Source organism: Vespa crabro, chromosome 10 (genome assembly GCF_910589235.1).
Source record: "Vespa crabro chromosome 10, iyVesCrab1.2, whole genome shotgun sequence".
NCBI lineage: Eukaryota > Metazoa > Arthropoda > Insecta > Hymenoptera > Vespidae > Vespa > Vespa crabro.
The window spans coordinates 8,710,703-8,728,423 of NC_060964.1; the positions used below are offsets into that span (position 1 = coordinate 8,710,703).

The 17,721-nt window shown below is 37.5% G+C and overlaps 2 protein-coding genes across 8 annotated transcripts in view; both read left to right on the forward strand.

The window, feature by feature from the left end:
* The window catches only part of LOC124427572 (rho GTPase-activating protein 100F), a 22,016-nt gene extending 20,971 nt beyond the window's left edge, over positions 1 to 1,045 (forward strand). For 6 of the 7 annotated variants that reach the window (XM_046970670.1, XM_046970673.1, XM_046970676.1 and 3 more), the window contains one exon: positions 452 to 1,045. In XM_046970670.1, the coding sequence (XP_046826626.1) occupies positions 452 to 871 (420 nt within the window). In that variant the 3' untranslated portion in view covers positions 872 to 1,045. The remainder of the gene's footprint in view (positions 1 to 451) is intronic. The other variant, XM_046970678.1, reaches the window with a different exon arrangement.
* The window catches only part of LOC124427580 (pancreatic triacylglycerol lipase-like), an 18,399-nt gene extending 754 nt beyond the window's left edge, over positions 1 to 17,645 (forward strand). The window contains exons 2-8 of the mRNA XM_046970688.1: positions 15,373 to 15,484; positions 15,595 to 15,860; positions 15,988 to 16,462; positions 16,600 to 16,851; positions 16,942 to 17,056; positions 17,132 to 17,338; positions 17,419 to 17,645. Coding sequence (XP_046826644.1) covers positions 15,415 to 15,484; positions 15,595 to 15,860; positions 15,988 to 16,462; positions 16,600 to 16,851; positions 16,942 to 17,056; positions 17,132 to 17,338; positions 17,419 to 17,503 — 1,470 coding nt within the window. The 5' untranslated portion in view covers positions 15,373 to 15,414 and the 3' untranslated portion in view covers positions 17,504 to 17,645. The remainder of the gene's footprint in view (positions 1 to 15,372; positions 15,485 to 15,594; positions 15,861 to 15,987; positions 16,463 to 16,599; positions 16,852 to 16,941; positions 17,057 to 17,131; positions 17,339 to 17,418) is intronic.
* Positions 17,646 to 17,721: the final 76 nt, after the last annotated feature.

Sequence of the window (17,721 nt, forward strand, 5' to 3'; positions counted from 1 at the left end):
GTGTCCTTTCGATAAAAAGTTTGAAAATATTATATTTATCAATAATAAATATAATCAGTATATTTGTCGGATAAGAGATGCAACGGCGGAGGGGAGGATAGATTTGATTTTTGACGATAGCAGACAAGTTCGTACCAGTACGAAGACAATTTCATTCTTTCCACATAAACTTTAGTATCGGCTTTGAATAATTCTATTAATTAATGAAATTTATCGAACAAAGTCCAGTTTGATCGATTATTTATATTGAAAAACAGAAAGGATTAATCAATGAAATGAAAATCTCTTTTCATCTTGTTTAATGATAAAGTAAAGGGAAGAGAAAGTGTAATAAAGGACCGATAAAGGTCACTTTGAAGTTTTTAACGGAGGGAAAAGGGAGAATTAAGGATGGAAAAATAATGAGAAATAAGAGAAACATTTTCGGGGGCGATTGCGTCCGCTTGCGTAGGTGATAGTCTCGTCTCCCGGTTCACCTAGCAGCGAGGAGTCGGAAGCCTCGCCGGAGCCGATTGACAAGAGCCTCCTAGGGGGTTTGGGATTTGAGAAGGTCGGGGAAACTACTACCACGACGGCTGGCTCGATCATAGCGGGTGCGGGTGCGGGTTCGGGTGTGGGAGCGGGCGCGATCGCGATCGCGACCGAACAAATGACGCCTACGAGCAGCGTCGACACGGAGGAAGCCCGTATCTTGGAAGAGCCTGAGAAAGGTGCCGAAGGAGACGTCGAGGCAAGCGACGACGATCGCCATCAGCAGCAACAGCCACAGCGACAGCAGCACCAGCAGCAGCAGCACCAGCACCAGCAGCAGCACCAGCAGCAGCAACAACAACAACAACAACAACAACAACTTCCGAAAACGAGCCATTAATTAGGGCTTGCGAGCGGATATCATCGAACGTTGACGAAATGCGCAGCGCAGTGAACGTAAACGGAATAAGCGCGAGTGAGATCAATGCACTTCGTTTGAGCAAATAATAGACTAAACATATAAATAGAATACAAATAAAATAACACCGTGCTCGTAACGGATCTCTGCCGATCTTTTCTGGCCTTTTTATTCGCGAGTTTAACGGTTTCGGCGATTTCGACGATCGTCTTTCCCTCGTCTATGGTCTTTCTAACGCTAATTTCATCGCACGTAGCATCAGAAATTTATCTTATCGGGAAATATTTTTAAATTTTCCTCTTTCTCCGTTCGATCTATTTTTCTTTTCCAATTAATATTCCAATAAGAGATTACGCCTCTATTCATTGTACAATTTATATAAATCCAACGTCTCGTTAATATTATAGATTTCTATTTGTGAAAATAGATAAACTCGCGAACGAGTTTCAATTCCATTGAATCTCTTTCACAATTTCAAAAGATTAGAAAGATACGTGCGATGTATTTTAACGCGATTCGCCTACGTCGTTAATCAATCGTGTATCGTATAGACGACCTCATATCACAGTTTAATGCACGGAGTTATCTTCGATCTCTCCAATACCATCGATATAAAATATAATTGCTCCGTTTTGCAAATTACGAACGTAATTAAAATTTCCGTAAGAAAATATCGATTTTAATTCAAAGGCAAGTTACAAACCGTACAACAAATCATTACCACTTTGTTGGATAACTTTCATATTTCTACATTTATATCATTTACTCGTCGTAATGAGCTCTCGCTTGATATCGAGCAATTTTAATTAGTTAAAAATATCGATCGAGCGTTCGTAGGCGATTGTCAAAGTAATTAAAAACGCTAACCGATAGGACCAGGGCGAATATTCTTTCCCAACTAGAACCGACGTTCCTAAATCGATAGGAAACTTTATTCGAGATTCGTGCAGCTTCGTCATTCTCGCCGTTGTAATAATAAATAGACAAATGATAAATGAAAATATTTCGAGCGAGAGTGAAGCTTTCAAAGCACAACCTATCGATATCAAAAAAAGAAAAAAGAAAAAAAGAAAAAAAAGAAAAAAAAAGAAAAAGAAAGAAAAAAGAAAAAAAAAGAAAAGAAAAGCGACAAATTAGAAATAAAAGGAGGCAAAGAAAGAGTTTAAACGTTAAAGACGTATGAATTTTTTCAAAAAAAAAAAACAAAAAAAAAAAAAAAAAATGTATTTTCAGTCAAAAAGTCTACTCTTTCTTTCTTTCTTTCCTTCTTTTTTTTCTTATTCCTTCATATATATTCTTGTTTGTTTTTTTTGGTTTTTTATAATCTTGGTCGACAGAAAACAAAAATAATACTCGAAGATATGAGCGACAGAAAAAGGATCATCGAAAGGCAATTCGATGGATACTTAGTAGCTCCAACGGCACAATGAGAAAAATTGCTATTATACGCAACTGGTGGTTTCTTCTTTGTCGAGCGAAATCTTTCCGTATCGTTCATGTATGAAAACAAATTCGCGTCGACAACAACGAGTTCGATAAAGCACGAAAGAAATGATTAACAAATGCGAGATAACACAATCTTTCCCGCAGCAGCCATATCATTACGATAGGCGTATAGATCCAGGTATACAGATACACACACACACACACACACACACACAGCCAGCAAACACCCAACAGAAAAGCGTAAGCAGAAAGAAATAATACAACGTGACATACATAATGGTCGGTTTATATACAATATACTATTATACACATGTTATATATATATATGTAGACTAGTCACGATATACATGTGCTTTTGATAAAAGATTATTACTTGTAGCGTTAGTTAGCCCTCGTATACAAACAAAAAACAGACAACTACTAACGGTATACATCATTGAATCTATATGTACTATGTATAAATATATAGTATTTATATAGATCTCTATAAATATATGCATATATACAGATCTATATCTATATCTATAAATATATGTGTGTATGTGTGCGTGTGCGTGCGTGCGTGCGTGCGTGCGTGCGTGCGTATGTATGCGCGCGCGCGCGCGTGCGTTGTATATATATATTTATTTATATATAGTACATGTACATGTTATACATAAGAAAAATAATATTATACATACAAGAATAGATATAAAAAGGGCCGCTACAGAAATATCGAAAGGATCGTGCACGCATGCTATATCGAAGAAAAAGTTGGAAAATAAAAGTATGAAAGAATAAGCCAAATCATGCGCGAACGCGCCTGCATCGCACACGTATACACACGCAAAACACCACCATCGTTAAATATCGCGACGCGTTCTATGCAAATGTTGACTATAGATAATGGAATACGAAGAAAATAAAAGACGCAGAAGAGCGGTGCGAGATGTGGGAGAACTCACTAAAAAGAAACGATAATAATTACGAGTAAAGCGATTAAATAATATTTACATATATACATATATACATACATACATATATACATATATATATATACATATATACATATATATATATATATACATGTATATAAATAATTTTAAAAGTAAAAGAAGAAAAATTAGACAGTATTATCGTTCATCTAAAATTATAAAACTATAAAAAAGGGGCAAGTAGAGCAAGAGAGAGAGAGAGAGAGAGAGAGAGAGAGAGAGAGAGAGAGAGAGAGAATGAACGGATGAGCGGCTGAATGAGAGAAATAGGTGACAAGATAAAAAGGATCTCTAAAGTGAAACTATACGACATCGTAGATTGCGAATAAAATGATATTATCGATAGATGCGAGATGAGGGATGCGCGAAAGATCCGGAACGAGGACACGAACGATCGAGGATCGAAAATAAAAATGAAAAATAAAGAAAAAATAAGTTAAAACTTCCTACGCGTTAAACGTTATGTAATATTATAGCTGATATTTTAACTTTGCTCGTGTCCTTGTTACGTGTCCGGGGGTAAAGCACTGATATATATTATGTATAAACTTAAACACACGGAAGTACATAGGACACATTGATCCCATGACCGTAAACAAACGCGACACACCGCGTATCCGTACTGTTTTTCCCGCACAGATAACATTACAACGCGATTCGCGACGATCGCGATAGTAGAGAGAACGACAGAGTTATTTGACACGGAGAGTATTCGTCGGGAAACATTGTATAGGCTGAGTGTATCATAAAAGCGTATAAATTTAGTCGTATCGACAGCCGCCCCCCCCCCCTTCTTTCAACCCATCAACCCAAGAGCTCCGCGCAAAAAATACCCAGCCCTCATCCGATCGTCTACGACTGCCTATCGTTTTTTCTACGTGTGCGTGAGCGAGGAAATGCCGGGTACCGGATATTTTTCACTGCTTCATCGATAGTTCGAGGAGAGAAGGAATTGCCATCGTGTTTAGATTCTCCGTAATGGATATGTAATATTTGCAATATCTTCGAAAAGTGATTCTTTCTTTTCTTTTTTTTTTTTTTTTTTCTTTTCCTTTATCATAGAATCGATTTTACGAAGCAGAATCGGCTTTGCGTTACTCCGGAGGAGCTTACCTCTCTCTTTTCAGCGTCCAACGCATCGTTCGTTTGAAAATCATTATATCGTTATGCTAGATCGTTAAGTATTCCTCGTTCAGAACATAGGAATTGATAATTCTGATCACGGTATTTAATAACGTTGACGATGGCGACGACGATCGAAGAAAAAGAAAAAAAGAAGCAATTCTTTCTTCATCGCTACCTATATAAAGGATCCTGACGCGCGAGATTATTCTTGGTCAACATAGGTGACCAAATGAAAATATTCTTCTCTATTGAGCTCATTTCCCATCATTTTTTACGGTCTGACCCGGTAAAATCGATTATCTTTATTACTTGGAGTAGTTTATTGCTTTCCGATCCTCCTCGCTTTACTTTCCCACTGGTACGTCGTTCGATTGAAATCAAAGATTTCACGGGTCGGTCCATTTTCAACGGATAATTCCACGTCTAGTTTGATCGAAGTGCCCTTTATATCGGTATATTAAACGATGCGATCGATCGACCGACCGAGCGTTGCTCTCTAAAACTGGTATCCCAGCGTTCCTCGCCGTCCTGACTTTAGTAATAAAGTAAATAATTCGGATATAAGGTCAGAGGGAGAGAGAGAGAGAGAGAGAGAGAGAGCGAATAATATTAATTATTATACGTGAAAGCACACTGCCGTAATTTTATATATAACTTGACTGTTGTTATACCTAATACCTTCGTATATATTGATTAAAACTTAAGGAGGACCGATACGCGTCGCTCGACGGGATTTAGGATATGGCTAGTGGATCGATCGATCGATCGACCGACCGACCGACCGACCGACCGACCGACCGACCGACCGACCGTTGAAAATCGCTTAACCGTCGATACGAGCGCTCGCGTCTGCGGAAGAAAAGAAAGAAAAAGAAGAAAAAAACGATTTCTCCTCTTTCTTATTACTATCTTCGAATTAACGTAACTTTAAACGAAGAAAACATTGATCTCGATCTACGAATCGTCATAAATTGGAATTAGAAGAGTAAATAAAGGAGAAGATTCCTTCGAGAGTCGTCGTATCGTTCGTAAAAATAATCCGTTGGTCTTGAATTTTAACGAGGGATAGGTCTACGGGGCTCGTACTCTATCTCGTATTTTTCATTGATTCATTCGGGTTTCCCTCTATACGTATTTACGTTTCAAACAAATCCTTCTTATTCCGTATTCGCGTTTCGCATATTCGTTCTGTTCGCATAAGAGAACGAACTTTTTACCAAACGAATCGAGTTGAGGACTCTCTGGCTTCTCGAGATACGACGAGACGAATCGATTCAAATGGGTGTTTCCGGGACGAGTTCCGAAACGGAATTAGAAAAATAGAAAATAGAATAGAACGGAAGAAAGAAGGGAACTGCTCGTAATACTATATAACGTATTAACTATAATAAAGCTTTATCGTACAAAGAAATATCGTCGATCGCTGCGTATTCACAACGAAGGAAGTATCTATACTTACTTACTTACTTACTCAATTGATTAATTAATTATCGTACTTACTTACCATTAGTTTCGAGACGAGTAAGAAACACGTACTGCGTCGCTATTCTATCGCCTTCTTCTACATATGAAAGATCTTCTATATATCAAGAGGGGAAAGACATAGAGATTAATAGAAAATGAGATAAATACCCATATAGGGGAGAGGGGAGGTGGTGAAAGGGTATTCTAAAATAAACGAGCGAGCATATTATTATTGCAAAGAAAATTAAAGAATTTAGCGTTAATATGCTTGCATCTCTAGCAACATGATCGCATTGTGAAATGGTGCTCATCCCTTTGGATGAATCCGCGTTAAAGTGACGCGAAGGCTTGGTTTCCTGACTGGCTGCTTGCGTCTATAACTTACGTATATAAAAACGGAGCTTCTTTTTCTTACTAACGTACCATTCCAATATTCTATTTCTATCTAGGTAGCGTACCTCTGAATACGTACCTACTGATTTTTTTACACCGTCTCTTTTTTATACCGTTATACAAAATTTCATTCGCGTTCTACTATACTACTACTACTACTACTACTATAATAGAAATGAAAGGTACATTAACAAGATCGATATCGTTAACAAGAAATCCGAGCTGGTCGGAAGGGCACAAATAAAAACGAGAGACTGCTCGTATGAATCGCTAACTTTCGTATCCAATCGTTATCCATTTCATTAGATCTTCATTGGAGACACTTACGATGCAACCATATTGAGCCGCGTAAGCGTACGTACGTTTACGCGAACTTATATCGCACGCGCAAAGATACGCGGTCCAGCATTACATTTGCTCTCTATTTTTATATCGTTACATTCTTCAACAAGTGTTCAAATACAGTCACGAGGCCAGGCTTTTGGCGCCGTCGAGTTTTATGACTATATAACTTATACATACCTATTCGATGGACCATATTTGTCATATTGAAAACTTTCTAAGCGAAAAAAGAAAAAAATTAAGCGAGCGAGAGAGAGAGAGAGAGAGAGAGAGAGAGAGAGAGAGAGAAAGAGTTTTGCAATGATTATTCTATAAGTTAGAATCGAGACGTATAGGCGCGAAATAAGTACTTATTCCGCGCGCTGATTCAGCAGATATTTCACATGTAAACGATTATAATTGTACGAAACTTTGACGTTTATATATATTATACGTATAGTTTAAATCCTTTTCTCAAAAAAAAGATCGGAATCGTCGCGATGTTTCTAATCGGATCGTATATCGAAATACGCGATCGAAATCGTTTCTCAATCGATCGAAAAAAAAAGATTAAGCAAAAGGAGATGGTACATAAACTTGACAGTTATCTACATAAATAACAAATCTATTTATGTAGGTGGCAAATAGTAAAAGGTTATTTATATCGTTCAAATGTAATGGAACAACAATCAATCGAAATAACATAATATTAATCGTATTCGATTTGCTCTTTCTAAGGTCCCTTCAAAACTTCGAGGCGATTCTTATCTAGCTTATCGTTTACTAGCTATGATTTACGTTGCTCTTCCATCATTCTTCCGAAAATCGAAGAATACGAACAAATCTCAAGCATACGCATACGAAAATTCGTTAGTCGAATTCCTCGAGTCATCGAACGCGACGATTGTAGATTAGCTATTCGCCAAAACAAAACCAAAATAATATCTTTACCTCGAATTCCTTTCGATGACCCTAAACAGATAATAACAAGCACACGCTAGATTTACAATTATATATGTATATAGATATATATAAACGATCGGAGATATTATTATTAGATAAATCAAATCTCATTACGAAGATTCAATAAAAAGGACAAAAAAGAAAAAAAAAAAAAGATAAGAGAAGGAACGTATTAGAGTGTAGAGTTTCAAGCAACACTTTCGAGAATTTCTAAATAGCTGGCTGGAGCTTTATCTCTCGAAAGCTCGTTGCTAAATTATTCCGAGTGACCAACTGAACATACACACGCACACACGCGCACGTACGCATGCAAGCACGCACGCACGCACGCACACGCACGCACGCACAGGCACGCGCATACACACACACACACACACACACACAGAGAGAGAGAGAGAGAGAGAGAGACAGAGAGAAACAGACAGACACATTTGTACATAGTAAAAAAAAGTTAATAGAAAAGAACTATAATTAACGAGTTATATGCGGTCGAATATAGGAAACAAATTTGGATAGGAATGAAATGGAAAGAAAAGAAATGCGTTTAGAATGAATGTTCGCGAAAGAAGAAGTCAGCTTGTAAATAAGAAATATGCACCTCATTCATCCTATCACTTACGAAGGAACATATTTAAAGCGATTTCCTTTTTCGTTAAATTACCTACGTGAGATTTTGTGAATGTGTTCCATTGTCAGTACTAACGTCGATTATGACGCCCTGCATCAACATACACGAGCGTAATCACACATATCTCCCGCATGAGTTTCAATAATGCGACTGAACGTTGGCCAGCTCGATCCTTTCAAAGTAAACATTTCGGTTATCATTAATATCATCCTGTTGCATTAATCGTTAACGCGTTGTTATGCGTTTACAACGTGGAGACAATTTTCAACTCGTTCAAATTATAAGATCGAGCTGGCTTACTTACGATATTTATCTTTTTCATTTTTATTCTTTTTCATCCGCCTGTCGATTTGTTCCTATTCGTTATATTTGCCGTATCAATTATTCGCCGACCGTTATTCGCATATTTCCAAAGTTTAAAATCGTTGTTACGTACGTTGTTTCGCGCGATAACAGCGTCGAGTCGAGTCGAGTCAAGTTAATACTTGCGTTAGTTTAATCGCCGTCTTACACCGGCGAGAGCGGGATGTAATAGATAAGTCATAGCGATGCTTTCATACGCAAAGCTATGATCCTACATATCACGGAGGAATTACAGGTGGAAGCGAGGATGACAGGCCTACTACTAGAAGAAAATTCTTTAAGCCGACGGTGCGGTGCAAATTCCGCGATAAAAGATTTCGCGACGAAGGAAAGAAAAAGGAAAAAGAGAAAAAAAAATGAAAAAAAGAAAGAAAAAGAAAAGAGGAAAGCGCGCGAGGATAAAGATTAAAAAAAGATCCGACAGGCCTCTCCAATAACTTTAGTAATGCATAAAGAAACGAATAACGTTTCGAAATAGTCAGGATAAATAAAAGACACGCTTGTAGAATTAGTCGTAGTTTTGACATAATACCCATGGATAATCCGCAAAAACGCATATCGGTACTTCGCGTCGCCTATATATAAAATCTCTTTTACGCTTCGTATTCATTTATTACTTACACGACAGCACTATTGTTCGCTTATAATTTTCGCATAACGTCCGTAATTTACGTTACATCTCCTTAGATCGGTCCTATTGTCATTTTTATCCTCAATAGTCGGCTTATCTATACCCTTTTCTTATGATTTAGATTATGCCCATTAGTTTGGAAGAAATGATTAGAAAAAGTTATTTCTTGGTGATTGGTAAAACTAGAGAAACGTTATTCCTTAGAAAGAACAAGACCTAGTACCGAATCTACAGATCTATAATGCGTTTCAATGATCGAAAAACCAATCTATAAGATTTGAATAGAAGGCAATAAATTTACGATAATTCTAATTAAAACCAAATAATACTTACGTTTAGATACTTCCCAAGGAAGAAGAAGAAGAAGAAGGGTATCGATCATGTCTTAATTTCTCTCGACATATCCATTTATCAAAATCACCAAATATCCATTTATCATTGCACGAATCACAAAGTGCATACAACTCGTAGACGTATTTTCCTAATGGTGCTAAAACCGGCACAACATAAATAAGCCTCGTTAGCATAACGATAATGTATATTGGCAATATTTTCAAGACAATTCATTCTCAGCGTCGCAGTTCGTCAGACTGTCGTTCGAACGGCAATATCGCATTAAGAGACATTTTAACGAAAGAACATTGCGATGCATTGATGTACTTTTAACGATATATCAGGCGCATTTTTATATCTCCAGCAAACGCAAATGGCAATTCTTCAAAGCTCGGCCATTATATTTCATTGAGATTAATTTGGAATTTTTATTAAGATCGTTTCCTCGGTTTGACAATAATTATACCTACCAAATAAACGTTCTCGCAACGTTCAAGAAGTAACAAACAAAAGAGAAAAGAAAAAAAGCTTTACGGTCGTAAAATATAACGAAGAATGCGTTTTCTTTTCTTCGTCGATAAGTCAAAAAATGATAGTTGGATTTAAAGTGAAAAGCCGCTACGTTATCACTTCGTCCGAAGACACGTTACGATGGTAATAAGAAAGAGCTTGGCGTTATACACTCGACCTCCTACCCAGTATGATCTCATAATAGTTTCTTTTCATTTTCACGGCTGGTTTTTATACGACCCGGACGATACGCGTAGGTACTTACAATAGGTATTTACGAATGCGTAATGATCGTCTAAACGGTATGCCCCGTATTCTATACGCACATTTATTTAGATCCTTTATGTTTACTTTATCGATTCGTTTCAAGTAATATCGCCGTTAAAAATTTCTCCTATCGACCAATTCGATTCTTCGTCTTCATCTTTGATACCTGCAACAAATATGAAATTACGTCGTCGCTAATCCAATCGCATAGAACCTTGTGATCTCTTTCTTATTATTAAAATCGATTATCATTCGCAAACAAACGTCGTTTAGGTGTCTCTCTTTGCAGCGTGCTATGTACATACAAGTCTGACGCTTAATTATAAGATATAATTATTGCTTCTACAATAATAATATCGATGCATGAAAGACTGCATCCGTCGTTTAAGAAAAGACAGCATATTAATGTTTACAAATAATGAGGAGCTTCCACTCTTCGTTAGAAAAAATTCAAACTTGAAACGTAATCGCAGTATGCATTGTATCATACACTATTATCAAACGAAATCACGAAGGCGTTTATTACAAGCGAGATGACGAGAACGTTTACATATTCCTATTCAATTTTATGCAAACGCGCTAAAAATCACTCCTCTCTTTCCTTCATATTTTTCTCACACTTTTTTCATAATTTCGCCTTAAACGCAACGGATCCTCGAAATCCCGCGTGTAATCGACGCCTACAAAAATTACACGTTTCTTAACGATCTCATATCGTGAGATAAAAGGGAAGCCGGAAAGAGAAATAGAGAAAAGGAAGGATTAGAAATTACGCGACCGGACGTCGTTAGATATCGTTCGAGAATATGAGAATTCTAACTCTATAAATATATTTAATTAAACGAGGGGGGAGGGGGGTAGGGGGGGGGGGAGAGAGAGAGAGAGAGAGAGAGAGAGAATAAGAAAGAACAAACAGAATAAATACAGAGATGAGTATATATATACATACATATACATATACATATATATATATGTATATATATATTGAAAATGCGGAGATATAAATAGTACGAAAATAATAAGCAGAATTATAGAGGGTGATGCAACGTGAATGGCAACAGGTATATCCATCAGTATTTACACAATAATCGAAATTATTATCATTGCGTTTAGATAAATATTATTGACCTGACGTTTACGATTTTACTTGGATCTAAGATTTCTATAATAGACGACACACGATATCGCGCGCGCGCGCACACTCACACACACGCACACACACACGCACGCACGCACGCACGCGCGCGCGCAGACAGATACAGAGGACACACGCGTTGAAGAAAAGAAATGAATAAAGAATAAAAAAAATAGAAAAAAGCGAAAAGAGAAGAAAAGAGAAGGGAAAGAGGAAGAGGAAAGGGCGTGCGCATAAGCGAAGAACTTATGATGTACCTTATGCTCGCGTAGAAGAGGGTAAAAAAATTGACAAAAAAGACGACTATCGTTGATCGCTATATCAAGCCAGTAGATATTATCAAACTATAGTAGTGTGTCGATATATTAGCATTGTAATGCATTTTTACGCCGGCTTGCGCTCGTCGTCGCGTCAATCGACCGCTTATGCGAACCGTTTCATTAATACGAAAGCACTAAAAAAGCGATTTATGAATGAAATCCGCCGAGGGATAAAGGGCATGCGTAACGAGTACGCGATGGATCCTCTTAAGCGACGAACGATGAACGACGAAAAATAGAAAACAAAAGTATCAATTCAAAGTTGAGAGCGTTCAGCCTTATCGTTAAATACGACGAGCTCCCTTCCAACATTTTCATTCCAAAGATTCTCAAAAGAAACTTTTTCCTTCTTTCGCTCCTTTCTTCTCTATCGAGTATAGCTATTACAAAGGAAAAGAATTCTTCTTTTCGTTCGTAAATCTCTTTCCTCCCTCTTAATTAGCGCGCTCGTTTCTGCGAAAACGACGTCCCTCGTTCGTACGACGATATTTTATTGTTTTCTCATTGTTATTTAGAAGCGAGCTTATAGAATAACGCCGATTGCATCGAGCCAAAAGCACAAGAGGTGTGTACGTCTTTCGCGTAAAGAGGACGAGAAGGAAAAAAAAAGAAAAAAAAAAAAGAAAAAAAGGAAACGAAGGATGGGACTTGTAACTCCGAAACGCGAGAGTCAATGGGTCAATGATCAGAACGATTAGCCGATTATAAATCAACACTAGGTATAGTAGAGGGTAACAACTTCAAATGGGTAGTACTACCGTTGTTTCGTTAATCGTTTTTATAGATTATATTGTGCTGTGATCGCATCGCGCGACCCGTGACGATCGATAACCGATGCGTAGGAATTCAAGGAAAATTTTTAATGCAATGGAGAAGCGACGATACAAGCGGAAAGTAAATCAAAATGAAAGAAGGGACTGTCTTGAGAAATTTTCCTTCTCTTTTATCTCGAGACAAGCGAACGTTTCGTTATTTTCCAAATGCCAAACGCAACGCTTTTCACGTCTCGTATCCTCGATCTTAATTGCATCTTGGTTTCGTCCAATCTTCGGTATCACGTGTGAGATAAACGGACATAACGATGATTGCATACGCGTTTGGCCGAACTTTATCGGGAATTCGCTGGATTCGCTGCCGCGCTTTATCGACAATTCGATGGAAGAGAAATGAAGTAGAAGAAGAAAAAAAAAGAACAATATATACATATGCATATATGTATGTGTGTGCGTGAGTATTCTAGTCAATTAAAAAGTGAATCCCAAAATGATATTTTCCATGCGCGGATCTTTATTCGTCGGGAGATCGATCACACGTGTTATACACGTGTATGAGCCCACTTGTTTCATTTTCAATCGCGATTCGCAGCGATCAGGCACGTCGTCGCGAAATACGATCACGCTTAGCCAGGACTATTTTTCTAAGTTGCAAAGTATAATAAATTAATGACGTTGCATTATCGTTACTAGAGTATATTATAATGTATATTGATATTTTAACTAGGCAAGTAAGTATGAGATAATGTTACGAACAATATATATCATAATAATTATCATCGTCATCGTCATCATCGTCGTCATCGTCATCTTCATCGTCATCGTCATCGTCATCGTCATCGTCATCGTCATCGTCATCGTCATTGTCATCGTCATCATCGTCATCATCATCATGATAAGGATGATGATGACGATGATGATTATTATTATTATTATTATTATTATCATTATTATTATCATTATTATTATCATTATTATTATCATTATTATTATTATTATTATTATTATTATTATTATTATTATTATTATTATTATTATTATTATTAAACGGCGGTTCGCACGTGCGGTCGATGAGCGTGTAACGCCTGCGGCAAATGAGCGTGCAACGAGCTGAATCCACTGGATATCGAATCGAGATTGAGGTTTATTTAAGAAAATAAGAAATTCTTGAAGGATCATAGCATTGGCCGATCCACGGTTATCGAGAAACGACTGTAAACGATTACGATCTTTGATTCGTATGAACTTTTGGCGCGAGAGCGAGCGTGAGTCTGCGTGAATCGTGCGTGCGCGAGAATGAAAGAGAATGAACGCAAACCGTATTAACGCGAAATGACGAATGTAAACGAACGCTTCTAAAGAAAGTGAAATTAACAATGTCGTTTCCCGAACCGCGAATAATAAAATATGAATTGTTCTGTCAGTCACCTTACCTATATTGAAAAAGAAAAAAAAAAATGTCATTATAATATGCTGCCATACGATATAAATATATGTCTACACTAAGGAGTATATTACTAAAATATTACAAATAAATATGTTGTAAGTATGGATCCTTTTATCCTTATCTGACTTTCTTTGTTATAACGAGTAAGACGTATATCGTATACAAAGCTACTGACATTTTTCTTTCAGATTTATCTACCGTACGACTTATCGTTATATTTAATGAGGAGAAATACTTTCGTCGCGCGAACATTTGCATTGCACTTTTCTTAACGCATCTTTTACGGGGGAGAGAGAGAGAGAGAGAGAGAGAGAGAGAGAGAGAGAGAGAGAGACGAAAGTTGTTCGGCCGGTTTCAAATGAAATTTAACAAACCTTTCGATCCAGATAACTCGTTAGTACGATCGTTTAAATTTTTTTTAAAGCGCGTACCATCGCGAAACTGTGTGTGTGTGTGTGTGTGTGTGCGCGTGTGTCCGTGCGCGCGTGCGCGCGCGTGTACTTACTACTCATTCGTGCGAAACATGGCTCGACGTGGAAAAGAGAAAGTCATACTCGTCGAACGCTCCATTATTGTTTACATTTACAGTGCACACTGCGTTACATCACGGGGAAGAGGTCATACTCATTGAGGCCGCGCATAAAGCGAAAGTTTTCCAATGGGCGTAGTCATTTCTGCATGTTGTTAATCGGTATACGGTATATGTTGTTAATCGTCATCGTTTTAGATTCGTTTTCATATTATCTACGTAAGACACTTATAAAATGGTAACTCGTAAGTATTAGAAAAGGAATAAAGTTTCAGGACGATTAGTTAAATAAAATTAAAATAGTCATAGTCACATTATGCGTAGATTGAAATTTTCGGTTGCGTACAAGTTTTTTACTTTGGCAAATTATTATAGAAAGAAAAGACGAGATAACGTTACTCTTCGTCATATATTTCCAATCGAGTTAAAGCTATCATCGCACAACAATATAGCGTTTATATTTCCTACTACCGTTAACTTTACGCAAACTGATCGTTCACGGATTATAAGCGAACCGTTTGAGAAAAGAACGGTATGAAGGAAGTTGCGATTCTTTGCCTCGAGTATAAAACAAGTTGTATAGTTGCGGCAGACGGATCGGGCTCCTGCAGGTAAAACGGACAAGTGTCTTCAAGTGAGTACCTCCAAAGGAAAAGAGCGAAGAAGAAAATTGATATAATGCGATTTATTGAAAAATCGAAAAAAGCAAGGATCGGCGATCTAAGGTCATTGATACTTTTAATTCGAGATCTTACTATTGTTTGCCTTATGACGTTGTCAATATCTTCGATCGAGGGAAAACGAAATCATGGTGAGTATAAACGATTACGTACATAGGTACTTTTGTATATTTCGATTTAGGCTCTAAACGTTGCATCGGATGCGAACGTAGGACTACTAAACATGTCGAATCGTATTAAATTACGACGACTCGGATACAGTCGCGAAGAATTGAAACCAACAATTTGTTACGGTACGTCTTTAAAGAGTAACAATTAGACTTTTTATTATGCGTAGGTTTTAATCGTATCGGTATATGTTTATGTATATTTATATATATATATATATATATATCATCGTTAGATCTAGTGGGCTGCTTCGCGGATCCACCGGTCCATTTGTCTTTGAAAAGACCACCCGAGCATCCGAACGTTATCCAAACAAAGTTCTTATTGTATAACAGAAGCAATCGTGAAAATCCAAAAGTTATTATATACGCAGATCGGTCCGAGTCGTTGTTACAATCTGGATTAAACGTGTCGAAGCAACTGAAAGTCCTGATACACGGCTTCAAAGGTAGCGGTAGCGATTACGGTTTGATTCGTGGGATTAATGCTCTACTCGATCTGGTAAATTTCCCCTTATTAGAGACTTATGTAATACATAATGGATAACGTTATGTCGAAACGTTATTCCTATAGAAAAAGAAAGGAAAGAAAAGAAAAAAGAATATAAAGATCAATTCGCTCGAAACAGGAGGATGTGAATATATTGATATTGGATTGGACAAGGGGGGCAGGCACGAGTTACGCGGCTGCAGTCGCTAATACCGAATTAGTTGGCCGACAACTTGCGCTTGTTCTTTTGGATGCTTTTAACTTGGGAACCGATCCTATGGACGTACACGTAACGGGCTTCAGTTTGGGAGCTCACGTAGCAGGATGCGCTGCTGAAATGTTAAAAAAATGGGGCCTCCTACTTGCTCGTATCACTGGCCTCGATCCGGCCTCGCCATTTTTTCGAAGCCATTTATTTCGCGAAAAATCGAGAAAACTCGATGCTACCGACGCTCATCTCGTTGACGTTATTCATACCGACGGTTCCGAAGACTTCACCGATGGATTTGGTCTCCTCAAACCTATCGGACACATCGACATGTTTCCTAACGGCGGTAAAGAACAGCCAGGATGTTCCGACGTTAAAAATTCCGTCGTTGTCAGCCATTTGAAAGGTAAACGCAACCCTGACGCAATCCCCTCGACGATATAATTACTCGATTTGTGTCATTGCATATATATATATATATATATATATATATATGCATATATTAATACGATAAACAGTTATAAAAGGTTCTACTTATTGCAGAAGAACTTTTAGATAGACAGATTGCGTGCAGTCATTTGAGGGCCTGGCAACTCTACGTAGAAAGTATACTGACGCAATCCCAAAAATGCAAATTCGTAGCATGGCCATGTCCTCAGGGATTCGTTTCATATGCAAAAGGAACTTGTTTCCCTATGGAATCTACCGGTTGGTCTCAAGAAATGGGATACAGAGCCAATCGTGGACCATTAGGAAGTTATTTTTTACCTACCAGAAGCGAACCACCCTTTTGCGGTATAACTACATCCATTATTTATTTGCGAACAAATTTTCTATTTACTGAAAGTTAGTTTGAAAAGAAGAAAAACAAAACAAAACTTTCAGGAGAGCCCTTCAGAGTTACCATAGCGACGGCTAAAGGTCTGCCAAGAACTATAGGAGTATTGCTCTTTAAAACGTATCAGAATAATTCAACGACTACGTACAAGATCAATTGCATGTACGAACAATATTACACTATCTTCATTAATAATTTAGCCATTTATCATTGAAATAACGACATTTTTCCTTTCAGATTACCCAAACTGTACAATCAACCAACGATGTTTTATAATATCGCGGCGAATGATTTTTCATTCGCTTTACATAAAGTACCGGTCATAAAGGGCACAATTCAATATCATAAAATTAACGAAAGGGACGAAAATGAGAAAAGAAGGCCCGATGATTCGGGTACTATTCTATTGAGTAAGCTGTTCCTTGAGAACAGAAAGGGAGATAGGTAAAAATTGAGCTGTCGCAAAAAATCGTTTCCACTTATTTATATATCGTTTCCACCATTAATTATCATAATAATTGCAGGTGGGAATGTTGTAATATTAATACTTCGATTGGTGCAGAAGAGACACACGTGGAACTTCAAAGCATACCGTGTGATTCACTCTAAAAAATTATACTCTTTCGATATATACAAATATATAGAAATCTGTTGTAATAGGCAATTTAAATCATTTGTCACTATATGACGATATGTGTATAACGATAATAATGCGTAAGTCAATTGTATAAAAATTTAAATTTTCCGCAAAGGAAATTGACTTCTTGCCAAGATGGCGTCCGTCCTACTTCGACTTCCGTCGCATTCTACGCCAACGAGTAAGCTGC